This window comes from Panthera onca, chromosome C1 (genome assembly GCF_046562875.1).
Source record: "Panthera onca isolate mPanOnc1 chromosome C1, mPanOnc1 haplotype 2, whole genome shotgun sequence".
NCBI classification, from domain to species: Eukaryota; Metazoa; Chordata; class Mammalia; order Carnivora; family Felidae; genus Panthera; species Panthera onca.
In genome coordinates, this window is record NC_138346.1 from 197,666,404 (window position 1) to 197,683,493 (window position 17,090).

Sequence of the window (17,090 nt, forward strand, 5' to 3'; positions counted from 1 at the left end):
TTTCCAGGAGGCCTGGGGCTGTTTCCCGTTGTCACGGCAACCGCCTGGGCCCTCCTCCGGCGGGCGGAAACTTAAGAGTGACTGACAACTGAAACTACACCACTATCACGCGTCCCATTTGCCAGGTTAAAACATGGCCACCACTGCAACAACCGACCCAAGCTTCTCACCAAATACCCGGGTCTGAGCAGCCCTGGGGCCTAGGCTAGGTCAGGAAAGGGAGCAACAGCACCGCGAACACAGCGAACAAGATTTCCGGAAACCTCTACCCAGCCCTTAGCTCCTCGGGCCTCTCCGCGAGGCACCCGACCATCGCCCTGTAGCGTCACTCCCGACGGCCCGTGCGCCCAGGATAGACAGCGACGGGCACCCAATTAGAAGCGTGCCCGCCCCCAGGCCCAGGCGGGGCAGGTTTAGGACCGGGAAGCTCCGCCCACCGCCGGCGTGTGACGTCGAGTCGCCATGGCCAGCTATCCGTACGGGCAGGTGAGTGTCGGGGGCGGGCGATTCCAGGAGGGGCCTCGCCGAATCCAGGCCCCGGCCCTGCTTTGCTTTCTCCCGGCTTTCTCCGCGCCCTTCCCACGCTGAAGCTGGCTTCAGTGAGGTCTCGCGCGGGAGAGAAGGCAAAAGGGCTGGTCGGTCGCGCCCGTCTCACGTCACGCAGTGCTACAGGTCTGGGAGGTCGCGTCGCGCCCCCTCTGACGTCGCGCCGGCGAGGATTTGGGGACCTTGGACCCCACGTAATCAGGCTGGGCTCCGCTTGGGCCCCACACCTTCTCAGGAGTCCCGCGGGGGCTCCCTGCGGCCTCACCAACGCCAACAGAACATTGAGAGCACTGGTTTCGTCGGCATCGTTGGGGGCGTCGGAGAAAAACACACCCTGACATACTGCATGCGAACAATCAGGAGAATCTGTGGTTTTCGCGGGTTCCACGAGTGACCTTGCTTACTTAGTCTAACACTTCCGTTTCACGCATAGGAAAAGTGAATCCCAGAGAAGGCAGAACTCATCTGAAGTCTCTAGGCAGGCAGCAGAACCCGGAAGCCTCAGCAACATGCCCTTGCCCACCTCCAGCCCATTTTGATCCAGCCAAGAACATCACAGCAAGGGGATTCTGTCGCCGTAATCCTTTGTTGGACGACAGATTGGTAGAGTGGTTAAAGTTCAGCTTGGAGTCAGAGGAAAGCTCACACCTTGACTCCATCACGTAAATAGTTTTGAGCAGCTAGGCAAGGGTGTATTGCCTTTGTGAGCCTGTTTCCCCCTTAGTAAAATAGGGCCCAGTAATAGGGTCTACTTCATAGAGCTGCTAGGAAGAGTAATGAAGTCATGCTTGTAAAGCATTTGGTACTTCTAAAAGTGTAACTATTTTGATTTTTTTCTACACTCCTAGAAAGCCAGTGGTGGGGCGGGGTTCCTCAAATACCCTCATTTTAAGAAACCAAAGCCCAGGGAGGGCTCTCGAGTTGCCCAAGGTCATACTAATTTAGGAGATAAAACCCATGCAGGGAAAATTGGAAAACAAATATATGGGATATTAGCATTCCGCTGAGTATAGTCACGTGCCAAAAGAGTGGTGAGGAAGTGTGGCACTCTGGCTTTTGTACACAGTATTTGGACCTTTATTATCTCAGTGATGAAGGTCCTGTAGGCCGAATCTCTAGCAGAGATTATTATCCCCAATTTATAGCTGAGGAAGGAGCCCAAAGAAGTTAAGTGGCTTGCTCAAGGTCACATGTAGCAAGTGAGGGCTAGAACTTAGAACTCCTTTCATTGCGTATCTAGCAGAGGTAGAAAAAAAAAAAAAAAGGCTGGCATGGGCCGAGGTCAGGAGGAAGTATAACCTAGCAGGGTTTCTGAAGTTCCATTCCATTTGTTGGATCTTATGAAATGTTAATAGGTATTGCTAATAGAGGAAGATTCTGTGGTTTAGGTAGGTTTGGGAAATAGTCTGTTAAATACAACTGAATAAGTTTATTCAACATGGGGCATCTCTGAATTCTTAATTTGTTAATATGCTTTGTAAATCTGCCAGAGAGGACTGGGATATGCAGTATTTTTTTTTTTAATGTTTATTTATTTTTGAGACAGAGACCAAGCATGAGTGGAGGAAGGGTAGAGGGAGAGGGAGACCCAGGCTCTGAGCTGTTAGCACAGAGCCCGATGCGGGGCTCGAACTCACAAGGTGTGAGATCATGACCTGAGCTGAAGTCAGATGCTCGACACAACTGAGCCACCCAGGCGCCCCAGAATATGCAGTATTTCTTAAACTTACTTAACCATGGAGCTCCCTGCCACCACCACCCCCCCACCCCCCCACCTCAACTGGCCGCTTTTTGAATGTCTGGTCATTTTTTTTTTGGTAACACTAGTATTCTGGAGAAACACAGTTTGAGAAAACATTGCCATCACGCCTTGTTTCTCGGTGGATGGTTTGTGTCACGATCACCTAGGAACTTGTTTAAAAAGCACACCTTTGGGTTCCACCTCAGACCTATTCTGTGCCCAGGAAGGAACCAAGAATCTACATCTTAATAAGCATCTGGAGTTCATTTGTATGCATCCTAGAGGCAATGACATAGAAATTAAGAGCCTGAACTTCCAGGTTAGATACAACTGGGCTAGAATCCTAATTCTAGCACTTAACAGTTATGTGCCTTTGGACAAACCATCTGAGGGCTCTGAGCCTCAGTTTCCTCACCTTTAGAAAGGGAAGAATGATAAAAGGGAGGATTCTGCCTTCATAGGGCTGAAATCAAGACAAAATACGATGAAGCCTGCAGGGAGCTTGGCACGTTGCTGATACCAAGGGTGTGCAGGGCCTGGTGATGGCTCTTGCTCCCGCAGTGGCTGTTACCATGCTGCTTGGGCTTATGCTCAGAGTGAAATACTGAAGAGGAGCCCGAAGAGAAATGTGTCTAGAATAGAAGAAGAAATGCTTTTATCCCCCCATTATACCCTTCTCTGCCTGTCCCTCCTGGTCCAGGGTATTCCAAGAAAGTGCCTGGTTGTTTTAGAGCATCCAAAGGCTTAGTTAACACCAGCCCCGCTTCACCCAGTAAGTACATGGCCCTGGAGGATTCCATCCTATTGTTGGGAGTCAAAACTCCTCTCATTTTCCACTGCCTCCAGCCGTGGGGTCCTCAAGCATGGACTGGGTGTTGGGAGTCATAAAATCATAAAATCAAGTATGCTTTCTTTGGTCCTGGGTGGGAGGGGGGCAGCCTTGATGGGTTTTGGTGAGAGCTTGGTCTCTGAGGCTGAGAGATTTGGCTGCACATCCCTGCTCTGCCATTTCCTTGCAGAAGTTTCTTGCAAAAAGTCCAAGGCTCAGTTTTCCCTTCTTTAAAATGGGGTCATAAGAGAGCCTACCTCAAGAGATACTGTAGAGATTAAAGGAGATAATCCACGTAAAGTGCTTGGCGTCGTGTTTGGCATGTAATAAATACTCCAAGGAAAGAGTGATACAGATGGATAAATTGTAGAATCGGTGTGATAAATATTAAATGGGAGTAAGTGTAAGGCACTAGGACAGCACAGGAGGGACATCTAAGTAAGTCTGGGGGTGAGGAAATCTTAGAGGGGGTGACATTTAAGCCAAAAGCTGAATCACCAATCGGCATTAGCTGAGTGAAGAAAACGAAGGGACTAGCGTGCACAAAGGTCGGGAAAAGAGAGCCCGATATCTTGGAGGAATTTCAGGAGATCAATATGTAGTGAAGAGGGGGGAAAGGCTAAGAAATGAGACCAGAAAGGTAAGCAAGGACCAGATCCTAAAGGACTTTGTATGCCTTTCGAGGGAGTGCGGACTTCATCCTGACTAATGAGGGGAGCTGTTGAAGAGTCTTCTCTCCTTTGTGCTTTGGAGCTGGCACCATGGGGCACTGTGAAAATGGACTGAAGCAGGAGAGACGAGGCAGGGAGACCAGTTTCAAAGTTGTTGAAGTAAACTTGATTACAGAGAACAGCGACCTGGTGGAAATGGATTTGAGAAGCCTTTGGGAGGTAGAATTGAGAAAACTCAGTGCCTAATTGGGGTGATGGAGGGGAGGAAAGAGGAGGTGCCCAGGAGGGCACTGGGGTTTCAGGTTTCAGGTTTGGGTGACTGGGTGGGAGGTACTGTTCGCTGAGACGAGAGGGAGGGATACATTTGGAGAGTAGATCCAGGAGGTTGTTGGATATGTGGGTCTGCAGCTCAGGAGAGATGGAACTGGACAGACGATTTTGGAGTGTCAGCACCGAGGCAGTAATTGAAGTCTTGGGACAGTTCTTGGCCCACTGTCTATTGGCTGCAGGTTTCTGGCCTTTTAAATATTTTAGGAGGCTCTGCTGGTGAATGCCCAGACCACTCCTGTCTTCTTGATTGTTTAACCCCTTAGAATGGGCTGTCGCCTCCTCCAGCAGACACTTGAGGGACAGCCCCAGAGCACAGGCCTCCCTTTGCAAGGCAGCCTGCCTACTCCCTTCCCCCTCAGGACTCGGCATGCACCCGCCTTTGATATCTCTGAACTCCACGAGGGTCTTGGGGGTAGAAGAATGAATGAATGCTCAGAGCCGAAGGAAAACACAGAGCTTCTTGAGTAGGTCCTGTAGGGGGAGCTGAGCTCCCCACTACTTGCATGAATGCAAACAGAGGTTCAAGATGGTGCAGCAGAGATTCCATCACCTACTGAGAGGTTGGACTGGAGGGCCTTTGGGGTCTCTTACAGTCCTGTGCTTCTCAAATCAGGTCTGGGCACTGGGCTGGAAAAAGAGTAAGAGTCTTCTGAGTCCTGATTTCCGGGCTTGAAGCGTCTGAAAGATCACCCAGTCCACCTTCCCGCTTCAGCCCTGTCCACTGTAGAAATCCCTCATATTTGACAGCTACATTGAGGACAGTCCCTGTTCAGTCACAATTGAGTGAACACAGCAGAGGGTGGTAGAGTAGAGGCCCCGTTTTGAATCCCAGCTCATCTGTTCTAGTTGTTTGTCCCAGGCACATTAGTGAACTCTGTACCTTAATTTTCTCATCTGTAAAATGGGGGCAATAGCCCTTCCTCACAGGACTGAGGATCAGTGAGGGTCAGTTGAACTGGAAGCACCTAGCAGAACCTCAGTACAATGTGAATTGCCCCTTCCCTGCCCCAGTATATCAAATGTTTATTTGCATTTAGTAAAGACCCAGGGATAGTTTTCTGTGATGCTTTGGGAACCGTGGTTGCAGGACTTCTCCCGTCTTTTTCTTTCTTTCACAGTCTTGTGTTGACCAGCATGAAATGCTCTCGGAAAAAGCCTCAAAAGGGTTGGCAGCATGGAGTAGCATGAAAGAACAGGGAGTCAGGGACTCTGGTTTTCATGTCTGGTTCAGACCTTCACTAACAACTCCGTGACCCTGGAAACCATCTTCCCCAAACTTCCTCCGCAGCCTGGAGGCTCCAGTTCCTTCGTGGGTACACGCTGGAAACCTGAGTCATTCTAAACACTTCCCTTTCCTTCCCCCTCCATCTACTCCCTAATCGAATTAGTCGTCAAGTCATGTCTAGCCTATCTCCGAAATAGCTTCAGAATCCATCCTGCTCGCTCCATGTCTAAGTCCGCTGTCTGGTTCAAGCCCTGCCTGCCTAGCACCTGGGCTGCTGCCTCCCCCGCTAGCTCATCCTCCACCCCGCTGCTGGTTAATTCTCTAAACAACGCTCTGATCACGTTCCTCCTCCATTGGAAACCCTTCTATGGCGCTCTGTTTCCTCAGGCATAGAGCCCAAACTCTTTAGAGTGGTATTCATCTGTTCAAATATTTATGGAGGCTTGCAGGTGCCAGGCACTGTGCTGGACCCTGGGTACCATGATGAATGAGGCCCAGTGTCTGGCCTTGGGGAGCCCACTGTTGCATGGAGGAGGCAGAGACAGACAGAAAATACCTTAAGACACCAGTAACTCACCAGCTAACAGAAATGCAGCAGGAGGGGAGCTTGGTCAAGGAGCCTGTAAAGAGCCAGCCTTTCTGAGTTCACTTTGCATTCTTGTCCCCGCCCCTGCTTTTCAGGCCATTCCCCCACCTCTCTGTGCTCACTCATAGATGTGTGCCTTCATCAATCTTCTCCCTCCTGTCTGGAATGTCCTTTCCTGCTTTCCTTTTAGGGAATGCGCGTGCATCCTTCAAGGCCGCCTCCAGTATCACTCCTGCCTCCTCCAGGAAGCCTTCCTTGATCCACTTCATGCATTTCTTCATTTGATTGCTCATCCGTCATTCAATGAACAGAACAAATTACTCTGTTTATGTCTCCTTGATAGCAGTTAAGTAGACTTTTCTGATGGCACGGATCAAACTGTATCATAACCACTATGGGCCACAGTGGGATAGGCCCTATTTAGTTTTGCCCCACCCCATACCTAGTACGGTGTGGTCACTCTATAAATACTTGCTGAATGAAGTCATTTCACAGGTGTGAAAAATCTTCCTTTTTCTGTTGGAGGACTGTTGGCAGGATTCTTCCAGGAGCACTCGTGTGTGTGTGTGTGTGTCTCTCTCTCTCTCTCTCTCTCTCTCTCTCTCTCTCTAAGTGCTCTATAAACTGCACAGGTAAAGGCTCTAACACAGGGCAGACCAGAAAGGGTTTAGCTGCTGCCAGACTGCACCAGACCCAGCAGGCCCCTGAAATGTGACAGCAGGAGGGTCAGAAGACCTGCCTGGCGACACCTGCTTTGGCGGTCTGGGGGCATTTCCCAGGGGGAAGGCCTGTGCCTCAGGTGCCCTAGGCCAGGTCCAGTTTATGGCTTTGCTCACAGGGCTTGTTGCGGAGCAGCTACTTCCTGCCTTGGTCTGGCCTGTTCTTTGGGTGCGCCCAGTCTCTGCAGGGCCCCCACCCCTTTTCTCATCCTACGCCGGAATCCTGTGCCCTATTGTTTAAGGAAAGAGCACTGTAGCAGGAGGCATTGGGAGTCACTGGGCATGGGTGTCGTGGGGAGTGGTCTGCCTCCACCTCTGCCTCCAGCTCCTTGTGATTTGTGTGATTCGAGCGGTTCCCTTCCCCTCTCCTTAGTTACCCCATCCATAAACTGAAGGGGTTAGGTTAGATGACCACCTCCTGGCACCCCTGCCATCACACTGCTCCAACTCCCTTTTTGTCCCAGCTCAAATGCGGCTTTCTCCTGGAAACTCCCCTGATCTCACCCTCTTTCCTTTCTGGTCCCATGACGCATGGCTTATGCATCCATTCGCAGCACCCGTTTCCTTCTGCTGTTTTGTTAGATGTTGGAGAATGTTTCCATGCCTCTTCAGTTAACTGTTCAGTTAACTGCTCCTTCAGACTGTTCTGCTTCTTTATACACGCCCCCCAAGAATTTATCTGGTCCAGGGCTTTGCCGATGATAATTAATATAATAATAACAACAGCCAAGATTTATAGATCGTTTGCTTTTGCCAGGCACTATTGTGAGAACTTTTTTTCTTACATTGGTGGTTTTCTTTTTTTTCTTTTTTTCTTTTTTTTAATGTTTAGTTTTGAGAGAGAGAGAGACAGAGTGAGAGCAGGGGAGGGACAGAGAGAGAGGGAGACTCAGAATCCGAAGGCTCTGAGCTGTCAGCATAGAGCCTGGTGCGGGGCTCGAACCCTTGAACCGTGAGACCTAAGCCAAAGTTGGACGCTCAACCGACTGAGCCACCCATGCGCCCCCCTTTAGTGGTTTTCAAACTGTCTTTCGAGTCACCATAAGGTTTCTACAGAGCTCCCTCAGGATCTGACAAGAGAGGGGGCCAGCATGGTCGGGGCTCTGAAACCCCCACCTCGCTTCTACCAAAGCAACTTTCTTTTATCTGTTAAAATTACATTTTATCAGAAGAGTCTTTAGCTAAGAGTTAAACGACAAAATTCTGCTGCATGTATTTCTTGTAATCAGCAGAACCTTCCAGTGAGGGAGAGATTATTATATTTTACTTGTGAGGAAACAGGCACGGGGAGATTAAGCCAGTGGCCCACGGTGAGAACTCAGCTGGTGAGTGCAGAGTTTGGAATTGAGATTGGTCTGTGACTTCACCGTGAAGGAGCCTTGCTGCTAGCTCTGGCAGTTTCCAGGGTGGAAAAGCCCCCACGATGCCGAGTGGGGAAGGTGGAAGGACCTCTTCCTGCCCTCCCTCAAGAAGCCTCCCTTCCTTGAGCAATCCGACCTCCTTTAGATGAAGTGTGAATTTGGCCTTAGCCTTGAGGAAAGGTGCCCCAGAAGCTACCAAACACAATAAAAAGAGGAAGTCCAGGCTCTCAGCAGCTAGTCCGCTGGTGTGCGTTACAGGTTTATCTAGAACACGTCCAGATGGTACCCTCGTCAGAGCTGGGCCCAGCCGCTCCCTATGCCTTTGAGCCCAGCCTGTCTGCAGATGTGCTGGGGCTGCCCTCTGTCATTTAGGGAGCTGTAGCTGAACACTCGGAGTTTGCGGGTCCCTGGCTAGTGGTGTGGGGACGTGGACAAGAGAGGGAGCACCCCCTTGTATGTGTGCTACCATACACGTGGCCTGGGCTCAACAGCCAGGAGACCCAGGTCCTGGTCCCAGCCCCTCCACGTGGTCTATGCGTGATTTTTCTGGACCTGGCTTTCCTCCTGCCTAGCACGGTGCTGTTATTAATGGTTAATGTGTTTTGAGTGCCAGGGCCTGTGTCGGGCACTTCACATGATCGGTGTCATTTCGTTCACATACCAACCTGGGATAGGCGCTATTTTTATTTCCACTTAGAGCAGAGGATATTGAGGCTTAGAGAGGGTAAGTCATGAGTCCAGTTCATAAATGGCAGAGCCTGAAGTCAGACTGGTCTTTTTTGCCTCTTACCGATCGCACTATGGTGCCTGAGGAGTAGGGTCTCCCCTGCCTGTCTCCCAGAGTCACGAGTGAGATGCTTTTGTGTCTCAGGCTCTTCTAGAATAAGGAAGCCATGCTGCCGATACAGCGTCTGTGATCGAAGAGGGTCGGGGTGTGTGGTGCAAATCACATTTGCGCCGTGAATTCGCCACATAGGGCTGGAGGTAGCACAGGATGAGGATTTGGGATTTTGATTCATTCACCTCCTCATTTGTTCAGTAAATATTTACCGAGCATCCATCCATTTGGCACTGGGGGCTGGGGATACGAGTGGCAAACCAGACACGATCCCAGCCCCCACGGAGCCCCTCGGCGTGATAGGAAGGGGAGCCAGGAGGGCAAGCCCTGACTTCACAGGTCGTGGACAGTATGATCTTGGCTAAGTTTTATCTTCTCTGGAAGCCTCAGGTTGCCCGTCTGAGCAGCGAGATCATAATTCCAGCCCTGCCTATGGGGTCAGCTGCAAGAGGGCGGTGGCATTGGCAGTGCTTTGTAACTGTAAAGTGCCAGACTGTGGCTGGTTTCCGGCCTTATCATTCTGATGGATATTTTGCTCTTGTTACAGGGCTGCCCAGGAGCTGGAGGACAAGCACCCGGAGCCCCTCCGGGTAGCTACTACCCCGGACCCCCCCACGGTGGAGGGCAGTATGGCGGTGGGGTACCCCCTGGTGGCAGTTACGGCGGGGGTCCTGCCCCCGGGGGCCCTTATGGACCGCCGGCTGGTGGAGGGCCCTATGGACACCCCAATCCTGGGACTCCAGGAGGACTATATGGTAGTGCGGCCCCGGGGGGTCCCTATGGCCAGCCACCTCCGAATTCCTACGGTGCCCAGCATCCCGGGCCTTACGGACAGGGACCTCCTCCAGGTGAGTAGGGATCTTGGACTCCAGGTGCCTCTGACCTTGTTCTGAGTTATCTGGGGCCCGTCCTTGCCCTTCCTGTGGGTGTGCGGGCAGTCTCGTCTCTGGCTCCCTAGCATCTTGCTTCTGGCTCCAGCTTGCAACAGCAGAACAAGGAACGTGTTAGTTAACTTGCTGTGGTAACAACAACTCCAAAATCACTTCGGCTGACAACAGCAGACGTGTATTTCTATCGCTCGCTCGCACTCACTTACTCTTGCTTACGTGTCAGCGGCTGAGGATTTGGCTGCCGAGGTTCTGAGCCACATGTCTGTGCTTTCCACGTCCAGGCTGAAGGAGCAGCCCCTGAGATATGTTGCGGATGTGGCAGGAAAGATGGGGAGGGCTGGCAGGAAAGCACAGTGCCCCTTAAAGTTCCTGCGCTGAAGTTCTTCACATCTTCTTCCACCCGCGTTCTGTTGGCCCCACCACAGCCCCTGGTCAAGCCTGACCTACCATCTGTAGGATGGGAACGGATAGTCCTCTCCCGGAGGGGCTCCACAAGCCACCAGGCAGTGGAGAGGGCGTACGGCACTCTTACAGGGGAGGGGCGGGGGAGTCGCCAAACAACTGGAGGCAGTGCACCGCGGGGAGGACCCATTTCTGGGGGAGGGAGATTGGCCCTTATGTGTAGAAAGGCAAGGTAGTGAAGTTGTTGAAAACCCGGGCTTTTGATACCAGACCACGTACTGACCTGACCAGATCACTTCACCTCATTGTGAAGTTTGTGCCTCCTTGTCCACACGCGTAAAATGGGTGAATGCCATGACCTGACGAGATTATTAACGAGGATTCGATGAGAAGGTGCAGGTGAACGCTGGGCACGGCGGGAAGGCCTTAGTACCCACTGTGCTGTGACAGGACTCGTTCGGGGACATCTCAGCAAGGAGGTATTCCGCATGTAATGGGGTAGCACGTGTGACGAGGGCCTTACCACTGGGAGGTACTGAGACAGGCAGGAGAATGCCGCAGGGAGAATAAAGATCAAAGATAGTGAAGGTGAGGTACTGGACAAGGTGGGCGGCGGGGGGAGGGGGGCTTGGAGATCCAGTGGAAGCAGAGAATCCTGGTGGGCGGCCTCAGGCTCAGTGCAAATTTCCAAGTGGCCGCAGACAGGGGGTCAGGGAGGGGGAGTGCCTGGGTCCCTGTGTCCTCACGGACTCAGCCTCTTCACAGAACGCTTACCCCCGGGAGACCAAGCCAGCAGCACGGCATCTAGAACCGCCCTGGCACACCTGCACGGCCTCCAGGGAGCGGCCCCGCTGGGCGGCTGCAGCATCTTCGCGCTCGTTCCCAGGCGGGCGGCCCCGAGGGAGATGCTCACACCTTGGGGGTTCTAAACACCGAGGCAGTGGCATTTATCTTGTCAGAGCTCAGAGCTTCTGGCTGTTTGCTTTCAGCCCAGCAGCTTCATGGCGGAGTCCCTCGTCCTTTTGAAATCTCGTCTGTGAGCCCACATGAGGTCACTGCAGGGGAAGGAACCCCTCTCTGGGAGGCTTATCCCCATAGGGCCTGAGGCCAGAGATCATCTCTAGGGCCGCAGAGAGAGGAGAAATGTGCCTCATACCTTTCGCTGCTCGCCATCTGCGGCTTCCCCTCGTGTGGCCACCTTTGTCTCCTTTCCAGTGCGGCTAGTGACTCCCTGGAACAGCGCTTCCTAAAGCCTGATCCAGGGGCGCCTGGGTGGCTCAGCCGGTTAAGCATCCGACTCTTGGTTTTGGCTCAGGTCATGACCTCACGGTTCATGCATCCAAGCTTCTGTGCTGATGGTGCGGAGCCTGCTTGGGATTCTGTCTCCCTCTCTCCCTGTCCCTCTCCCACTCGTGCACACTCTGTCTCTCAAAAAAATAAAGTTTTTAAAAACTAATAAAATAAAACAAGAGAGAAGGAGTACAAAGGAGAGGGGAAGGAAGCCGGTCCAGAGTTGGAAGAACAGGGAAGGCTTTATGGAAGGAACGGCATTTTATTTGGGACCACGTTGCGGGAGGGCCTGGCATGCTGTGTTAAGGATGCTGGACTTTATTTTGCAGGCGGTGGGGAGCCTTGAAAGAGGTTTGAGTTGAGGCGAGGGGTAATGGGTTAGAACTGAGTTAATTTTGGAGATTACTCTAAAGGGACAGGGTGGCGGAGAGTAGCTGTAAGGATGGGTTGGTTAGGCATTTTGGTTTGTTACAACAATCCACGTGAGAGGTGTCTGAACCAGTGCAGGTGCGTCGGAACGGGGAGGAGGCACCTGTGTGTGGATCTTACAGAACCGGGCAGCTCTCTCTGGGTGTGTGGGGGTGAGGAGGTGTCAGAGATGTCTCCAGGGAGGTTTGGGGATGGGTCCTCGCGTTGGAGGTGATGGGGAACAAGAAGAGGTAGAGTTCTGTGGCCACGCACACTCTGGTGACTCCTGATAGAATATGTCAGCTGTCACCGTGCCAGGAAGATCAGACCTGGATCGGACCTGATTCCCACACCAGAGGGCCCCTTGCTGCTGTGACTGTCAAAATATTCATCCCTGGGCTGTGCCTGGTAGCTGCTCAGCAAATGTTTTTGGGTTGCCGGTCTTTGGGGAAGAGATAATCCTTCTTTGCAGAGAATTCTCAGTCAGCCGGAAAGTCCCTGTTCCTTAGAAACTTAAGATCAAAGAGAGAAATGACTGGAACACTGTAGGAAAAGCCCAGCAGGTTCACAGAGTAGAAGCCGGCTGCAAATACTCGTTGAGTCTGCACCGAAGGTCCTCTTCCATGAGAACAAGGCTGTTGGCTTAAGGGGAGATGGGGTCGGTGGACCTGTGAGGCTTTGTGGGTAAGGAAAACCCATCACCAGCGAGGCACCGAGGCCGGCCCTCCCCAGTATTTCTTCACACTGGCCTTGAGACCTGTGACTAATTCCTCTGGCTTGCACCCCTTCCCGCAGGTGGTGTTCCTCCCAACGTGGATCCTGAGGCTTACTCCTGGTTCCAGTCCGTAGACTCTGATCACAGTGGCTACATCTCCATCAAGGAGCTGAAGCAGGCTCTGGTCAACTCCAACTGGTCCTCGTTCAACGACGAGACGTGCCTCATGATGATAAGTGAGTCCTAGCCCTTCCCCGTGGGCTCGAGCTGGGGCAGTGCCACCTGAGACCTGATGGTGGCTGGGCAGCCATTCTGAGGAGAAATCTTCCTGCCAGGGAGGATTTCAGGCAGGAAGTTGGGTTCAAGGTGAGATCCTCTAGACTGAGAGCTCCTTCCCTGAGATCTTTTCTCAAGTTCCGGACCCCGCTGAGTCACATGCCGTTTTCCGTTCTGCAGAGTGGGACCCCCTGCCCTGGTAGCAGATGGCACAGAGGGGGTCAGCTGCCAAGCGTACAGAGAATACGCAGTTCTGGAAGGGCTAGAGCTGAGGGTGGCAACACTTGATGAGAGTATGTCTCAGGTGCAAGCATCTGGGCCTCGGGCCCGTGGCTCTGTGGAGTCTCCTACTCCGGCCTGGGTTGTACCCGCGGACCCTCGGCCCTCAGTCTTGAAGCTTTTCTTCCCTCCACCCCGTCTCCACCCAAGACATGTTTGACAAGACGAAGTCAGGCCGCATCGACATCTATGGTTTCTCGGCTCTGTGGAAGTTCATCCAGCAGTGGAAGAACCTCTTTCAGCAGTATGACCGGGACCGCTCGGGCTCCATCAGCTACACCGAGCTGCAGCAAGGTGAGGGCCACGGTGGGGACTCTGCACAGGCAGAGCTAGACTTTTCCATTTACTCCCTATGCAGGGAAGGGGGTTTTCTCTAGCCTCTGACTCCCACATGTCCACCTACACTCTAAAACTCAGCATGGGTCCCTTCCCCATCCCTTCTGTGATCAGGCTGGGACAGTGAGCCAAGATCCAGGGCAAGAGGGCACCTGGTTCCGGGATCGGGGCTGGACTCCTGGCACCACTAGATGAGAGAGACCAGCCAGCAGGGAGCCTCGGGGATGGGAGCTCGGTGGCCCAGGTCACTTTGAGACCAGTGTGTGTGGCCTGTGTGGCTCTTTCCTCTCTAGTTTCTAGCATGCAGAATGGAAAGAGCCCTGTAAAAGGACTCAGAAAGGTGGTTTTTGTTACCAGCTCTGCTAGAAGGCAGTTTCCTTCCCAACCCTGGGATCCAGACCACGCTAAAAGTTGCATTCGGGTAAGATGGCCTGAGGCCGTAGCTCCAGGTCTGGTTCCATTTCTGACTCTACAAGATGGGTGGTTAGTGGGGTGATAAGAATCTGACAGGGAGCTTTGCCACCTGGGAGGGGGAAAGGGCTTCCTGAGAACCTGGTCCCCTCCTTGCTTGACTGTGGATTTCAGTCAGACTGAGGAGCTCTGGGTGGGGGTGAGCTCACCATGTCTGTGCCCTGGTTGAAGGAACCAGAGATGACCTATACTGATCATGCCGGGTCCTGTCACGGATATTGGCGAGGGTGACGTTTCCACCAAAATCGGTACTTCCGGAGCGCTTGCTGTGTGCCAGGCACTGTATGAAGCGCTTCTGATATGTTACATCACTTGTTCTGCCCGTGCAATAGCTACTGTTTATTGTTCCCCACTCTTAGGTGAGGAATCTCTTATCATTGCCCCTTTACAGGTGAGAAAACTGAGGCTTAGTTTAGGCAACTTCCCCAAGGGCCACATAGCAAAAGGGGAGCTTTTAGCCTGGGCTGGTAGATGTGCAGAGAGGAACAAAGGAAGCCTCCCAGGTGGAGGGACAGAGAGCGGCACGCAGGCCGTGACCTTGGAACTGCCCAGCAGCCTCGCCTGGGGAGAGGAAGACGATTTGATTATTTTTAACAAATAACAATGCGTTGTTATGTGTCAGGCACCGCGACAAGTGCTTTATAGGATCACCTCCTTTAATCCTTACTAGAACCTACAAGGTAAGTATTATTCCCATTTTAGGGATGATAAGACAGGGGCTTAGCAAGGGTAAGCAACTTGCTGAAGGGCTGTCTCGACTACGGAGCAGGACTTTGTCAGGTCTACTCTGTCGTACCGCCTCTGATGTCTGCCCCGGGAAGGTTGGTCCCAGGGGCGCGGGCTTCCTTCTGTAATGCACATGAGTCACAGAAGAGCTAGCCCCGTGTCCTTCTGGGACCCCGTGGGCCCGACTGAACAGACAGTAGTGGAGATTTGGAGAAAGGGATGGGAGCTTTCCAGCTAAGGGCACCATCCAGCTAGAGCCCCTTTTGTGCTCCCACCATCTTGGACAGACCCTAGGGACCTCTGTCCTCTCCGTTTTGGCGCTCATCTCCTCCAAGTCCCCTGCACTGCTGTGCTCCACGGAGCTGGTGGATGGTGGTGCTCGTGGTAAGGTTTTGTGTCTGCTCTCTGTGCCCCTCCCTCCCCTGCAGCTCTGTCCCAAATGGGCTACAACCTGAGCCCCCAGTTCACCCAGCTCCTGGTCTCCCGCTATTGCCCGCGCTCTGCCAACCCCACCATGCAGCTAGACCGCTTCATCCAGGTGTGCACCCAGCTGCAGGTGCTGACCGAGGCTTTCCGGGAGAAGGACACAGCTGTACAGGGCACCATTCGGCTCAGCTTCGAGGACTTCGTCACCATGACAGCTTCTCGGATGCTATGACCCAGCCCATCTGTAGAGTGGAGTGTACCAGGGGCCTTTCCTGGCCCCTTAGAGCGGGAGAGGCATGCGGGCCTCTCCGCTTTTCCTGTCCCTCCTAGAAAAAGATTCTCCCTTGCCTGATGCAGCGCTGTTCCCGAAGAGGGCTGGGAGTCTTGTGTCAGTCACCAAATAGTGGGGACCTAGGCTGAGGCCACACAGGAGGTGGCCAAAGAGAGGACTGGACGTTGAATGCCCTTGGAGCCCTGAGTATTTCAATGGCCCAGCCTCGTGCCAGGAGCAGAAGATGCCAGTTAGTGTCCAGTCCGCTGGGCTCTAGCCTCTAGCTGTCACTTCTCCGCCCTGACACCAGGGGTAAGTGATCATCAGCCTCATGCCATTGGCACCTGAGTCCCTTCACCCATACCGTCTTGTCAGATGAACCCAGTTTCTCCGAAGTGGAAGCTGACCAAGCACGAGGGAGGTTTGTCCGCGGGACCAAGTGGCTTGGATTCCACCACCCCCGTGCCCCCAAATCCACGTGTGTTGTCTTGTAGCTGCCTGGCTGCTGGCCCTGCTCGGGGGCTTGGACCGCCTGCTCTCTGGGCACCCTTGGCCAGGCTACCCCTCTGCAGCTCGGACCCCTCACTTGCCTGCCATTCTCTGCTCGGCTTCAATCCCCAGGGGACAGTTGTCACCTCCCACTGCCAATGCTGTTTTTTTAAGTTGTGTGTTTTTTCTTTCGGGGCCAAAAGTTCAGTGAAACTGTAAGCTCAATAAAAGGACAGAACTCTGGAGTTCCACGTTTTCCGTCACACTTCCTGGCTCCAGTTCACACCCCCGTGTGCGTGCCCATTCAGCCACTCGTCTCTGCCTCGTTCACCGCATATATAAGTACATAGCGTAGGCCACACCATGCAGAAAGAAGTGTCTCGGGGGGACATGGCCCACGTGGGGCTGGTGCCATTTGCCAGGGTGAAGTTGAAATGTAGGGACTGGCCGGGTTCACTTCAAGAAGCCAGCTGTGTTTGATAACAGTTTTAGGGCTGGCGTGGTAGGCTACGGGCAGCCGCCCTAAACTTTTCACAGCATGGCTTTTTCATTATCTCAAGCCTTAGTTTTATCTTGCAGACAAACTGCATTTATTAAGTCATAACTTTCCCCCCATTTTTATTAAGCACAGACATCTGTGCTTGCCAGCTAGATCCTTAGATCAGCATGATAACCAGTCTACACCAAATGTCTGTAGTGATCTGACAGAATTTCAATCAAAAGCTAAGACACCAGACATTCTGGTTTGTTGGGGGACTTTATCACGGGCACCAGTGTGATAATCCTTTTGCTTTGGGTGATGAAGATAAGAAAGCTCTTGTCCCTGCACTGGGTGCTTGGGGGAAGCAGCTCAGTGAGCCCAGTAGGTTTGCCGGGCTCAGCCAGTTCAGCCCTGTTGTCCCCTGGGCTGCCATGTGCTAGAATCCTGGCACCAGACCAGCCTCCACCCGGGGCCAGATCCCCCATTGCCCCACCCTGAGTCCCGCCTCTGCTTGCCATCCTCCGGGGACAGCTCAGTGCCCTTCCAGGAAACAAGCTTCCTCTTCGACAAGCAGCACTTCTTCCTGATGGGATTCCAAATCCTGCCACCTTGAAAACACCACCCATGACTATGGTTTTCTGTCTTGGGTCACCCAGAACCTGTATCACCCCTTTCTGCATGCCAAGCTTCTAGATACCTGGAACGTGCCATCATGTGTTCCCCGGGCCTTCCTTCCCTGGGCTGGGTGGTCCCGGGTGCTTCAGCAGCTCTCACCTGGGTATCC

The 17,090-nt window shown here is 52.9% G+C and overlaps 1 protein-coding gene across 3 annotated transcripts; it reads left to right on the forward strand.

The window, feature by feature from the left end:
• The first annotated feature begins 237 nt into the window (after positions 1–237).
• Positions 238–16,070, forward strand: PEF1 (penta-EF-hand domain containing 1). Of its 3 annotated transcripts, none has more exons than XM_081796444.1 (6): positions 238–486; positions 9,394–9,694; positions 12,632–12,787; positions 13,257–13,400; positions 13,736–13,863; positions 15,068–15,206. In XM_081796444.1, the coding sequence occupies exons 1-6, from the start codon at positions 463–465 to the stop codon at positions 15,092–15,094; spliced, it is 780 nt and encodes a 259-aa protein (XP_081652570.1). In that variant the 5' UTR covers positions 238–462; the 3' UTR covers positions 15,095–15,206. The 3 variants fall into 3 exon arrangements, with proteins under 3 accessions (XP_081652570.1, XP_060481115.2, XP_060481116.2); XM_060625132.3 differs by having other exon boundaries at positions 361–486; positions 13,800–13,863; positions 15,068–16,070; XM_060625133.3 differs by lacking the exon at positions 13,736–13,863 and having other exon boundaries at positions 361–486; positions 15,068–16,070.
• Positions 16,071–17,090: the final 1,020 nt, after the last annotated feature.

What these genes read in the sequence shown, in the direction of transcription:
- PEF1 (XM_060625132.3), top strand. Translation starts at nt 463, where the DNA reads ATGGCCAGCTATCCGTACGGGCAG. An exon ending in CGGACAGGGACCTCCTCCAG is followed by an intron (nt 9,695 to 12,631) that starts GTGAGTAGGGAT and finishes CCCTTCCCGCAG; the next exon opens with GTGGTGTTCCTCCCAACGTG. An exon ending in CTACACCGAGCTGCAGCAAG is followed by an intron (nt 13,401 to 13,799) that starts GTGAGGGCCACG and finishes TTTTGTTACCAG; the next exon opens with CTCTGCTAGAAGGCAGTTTC.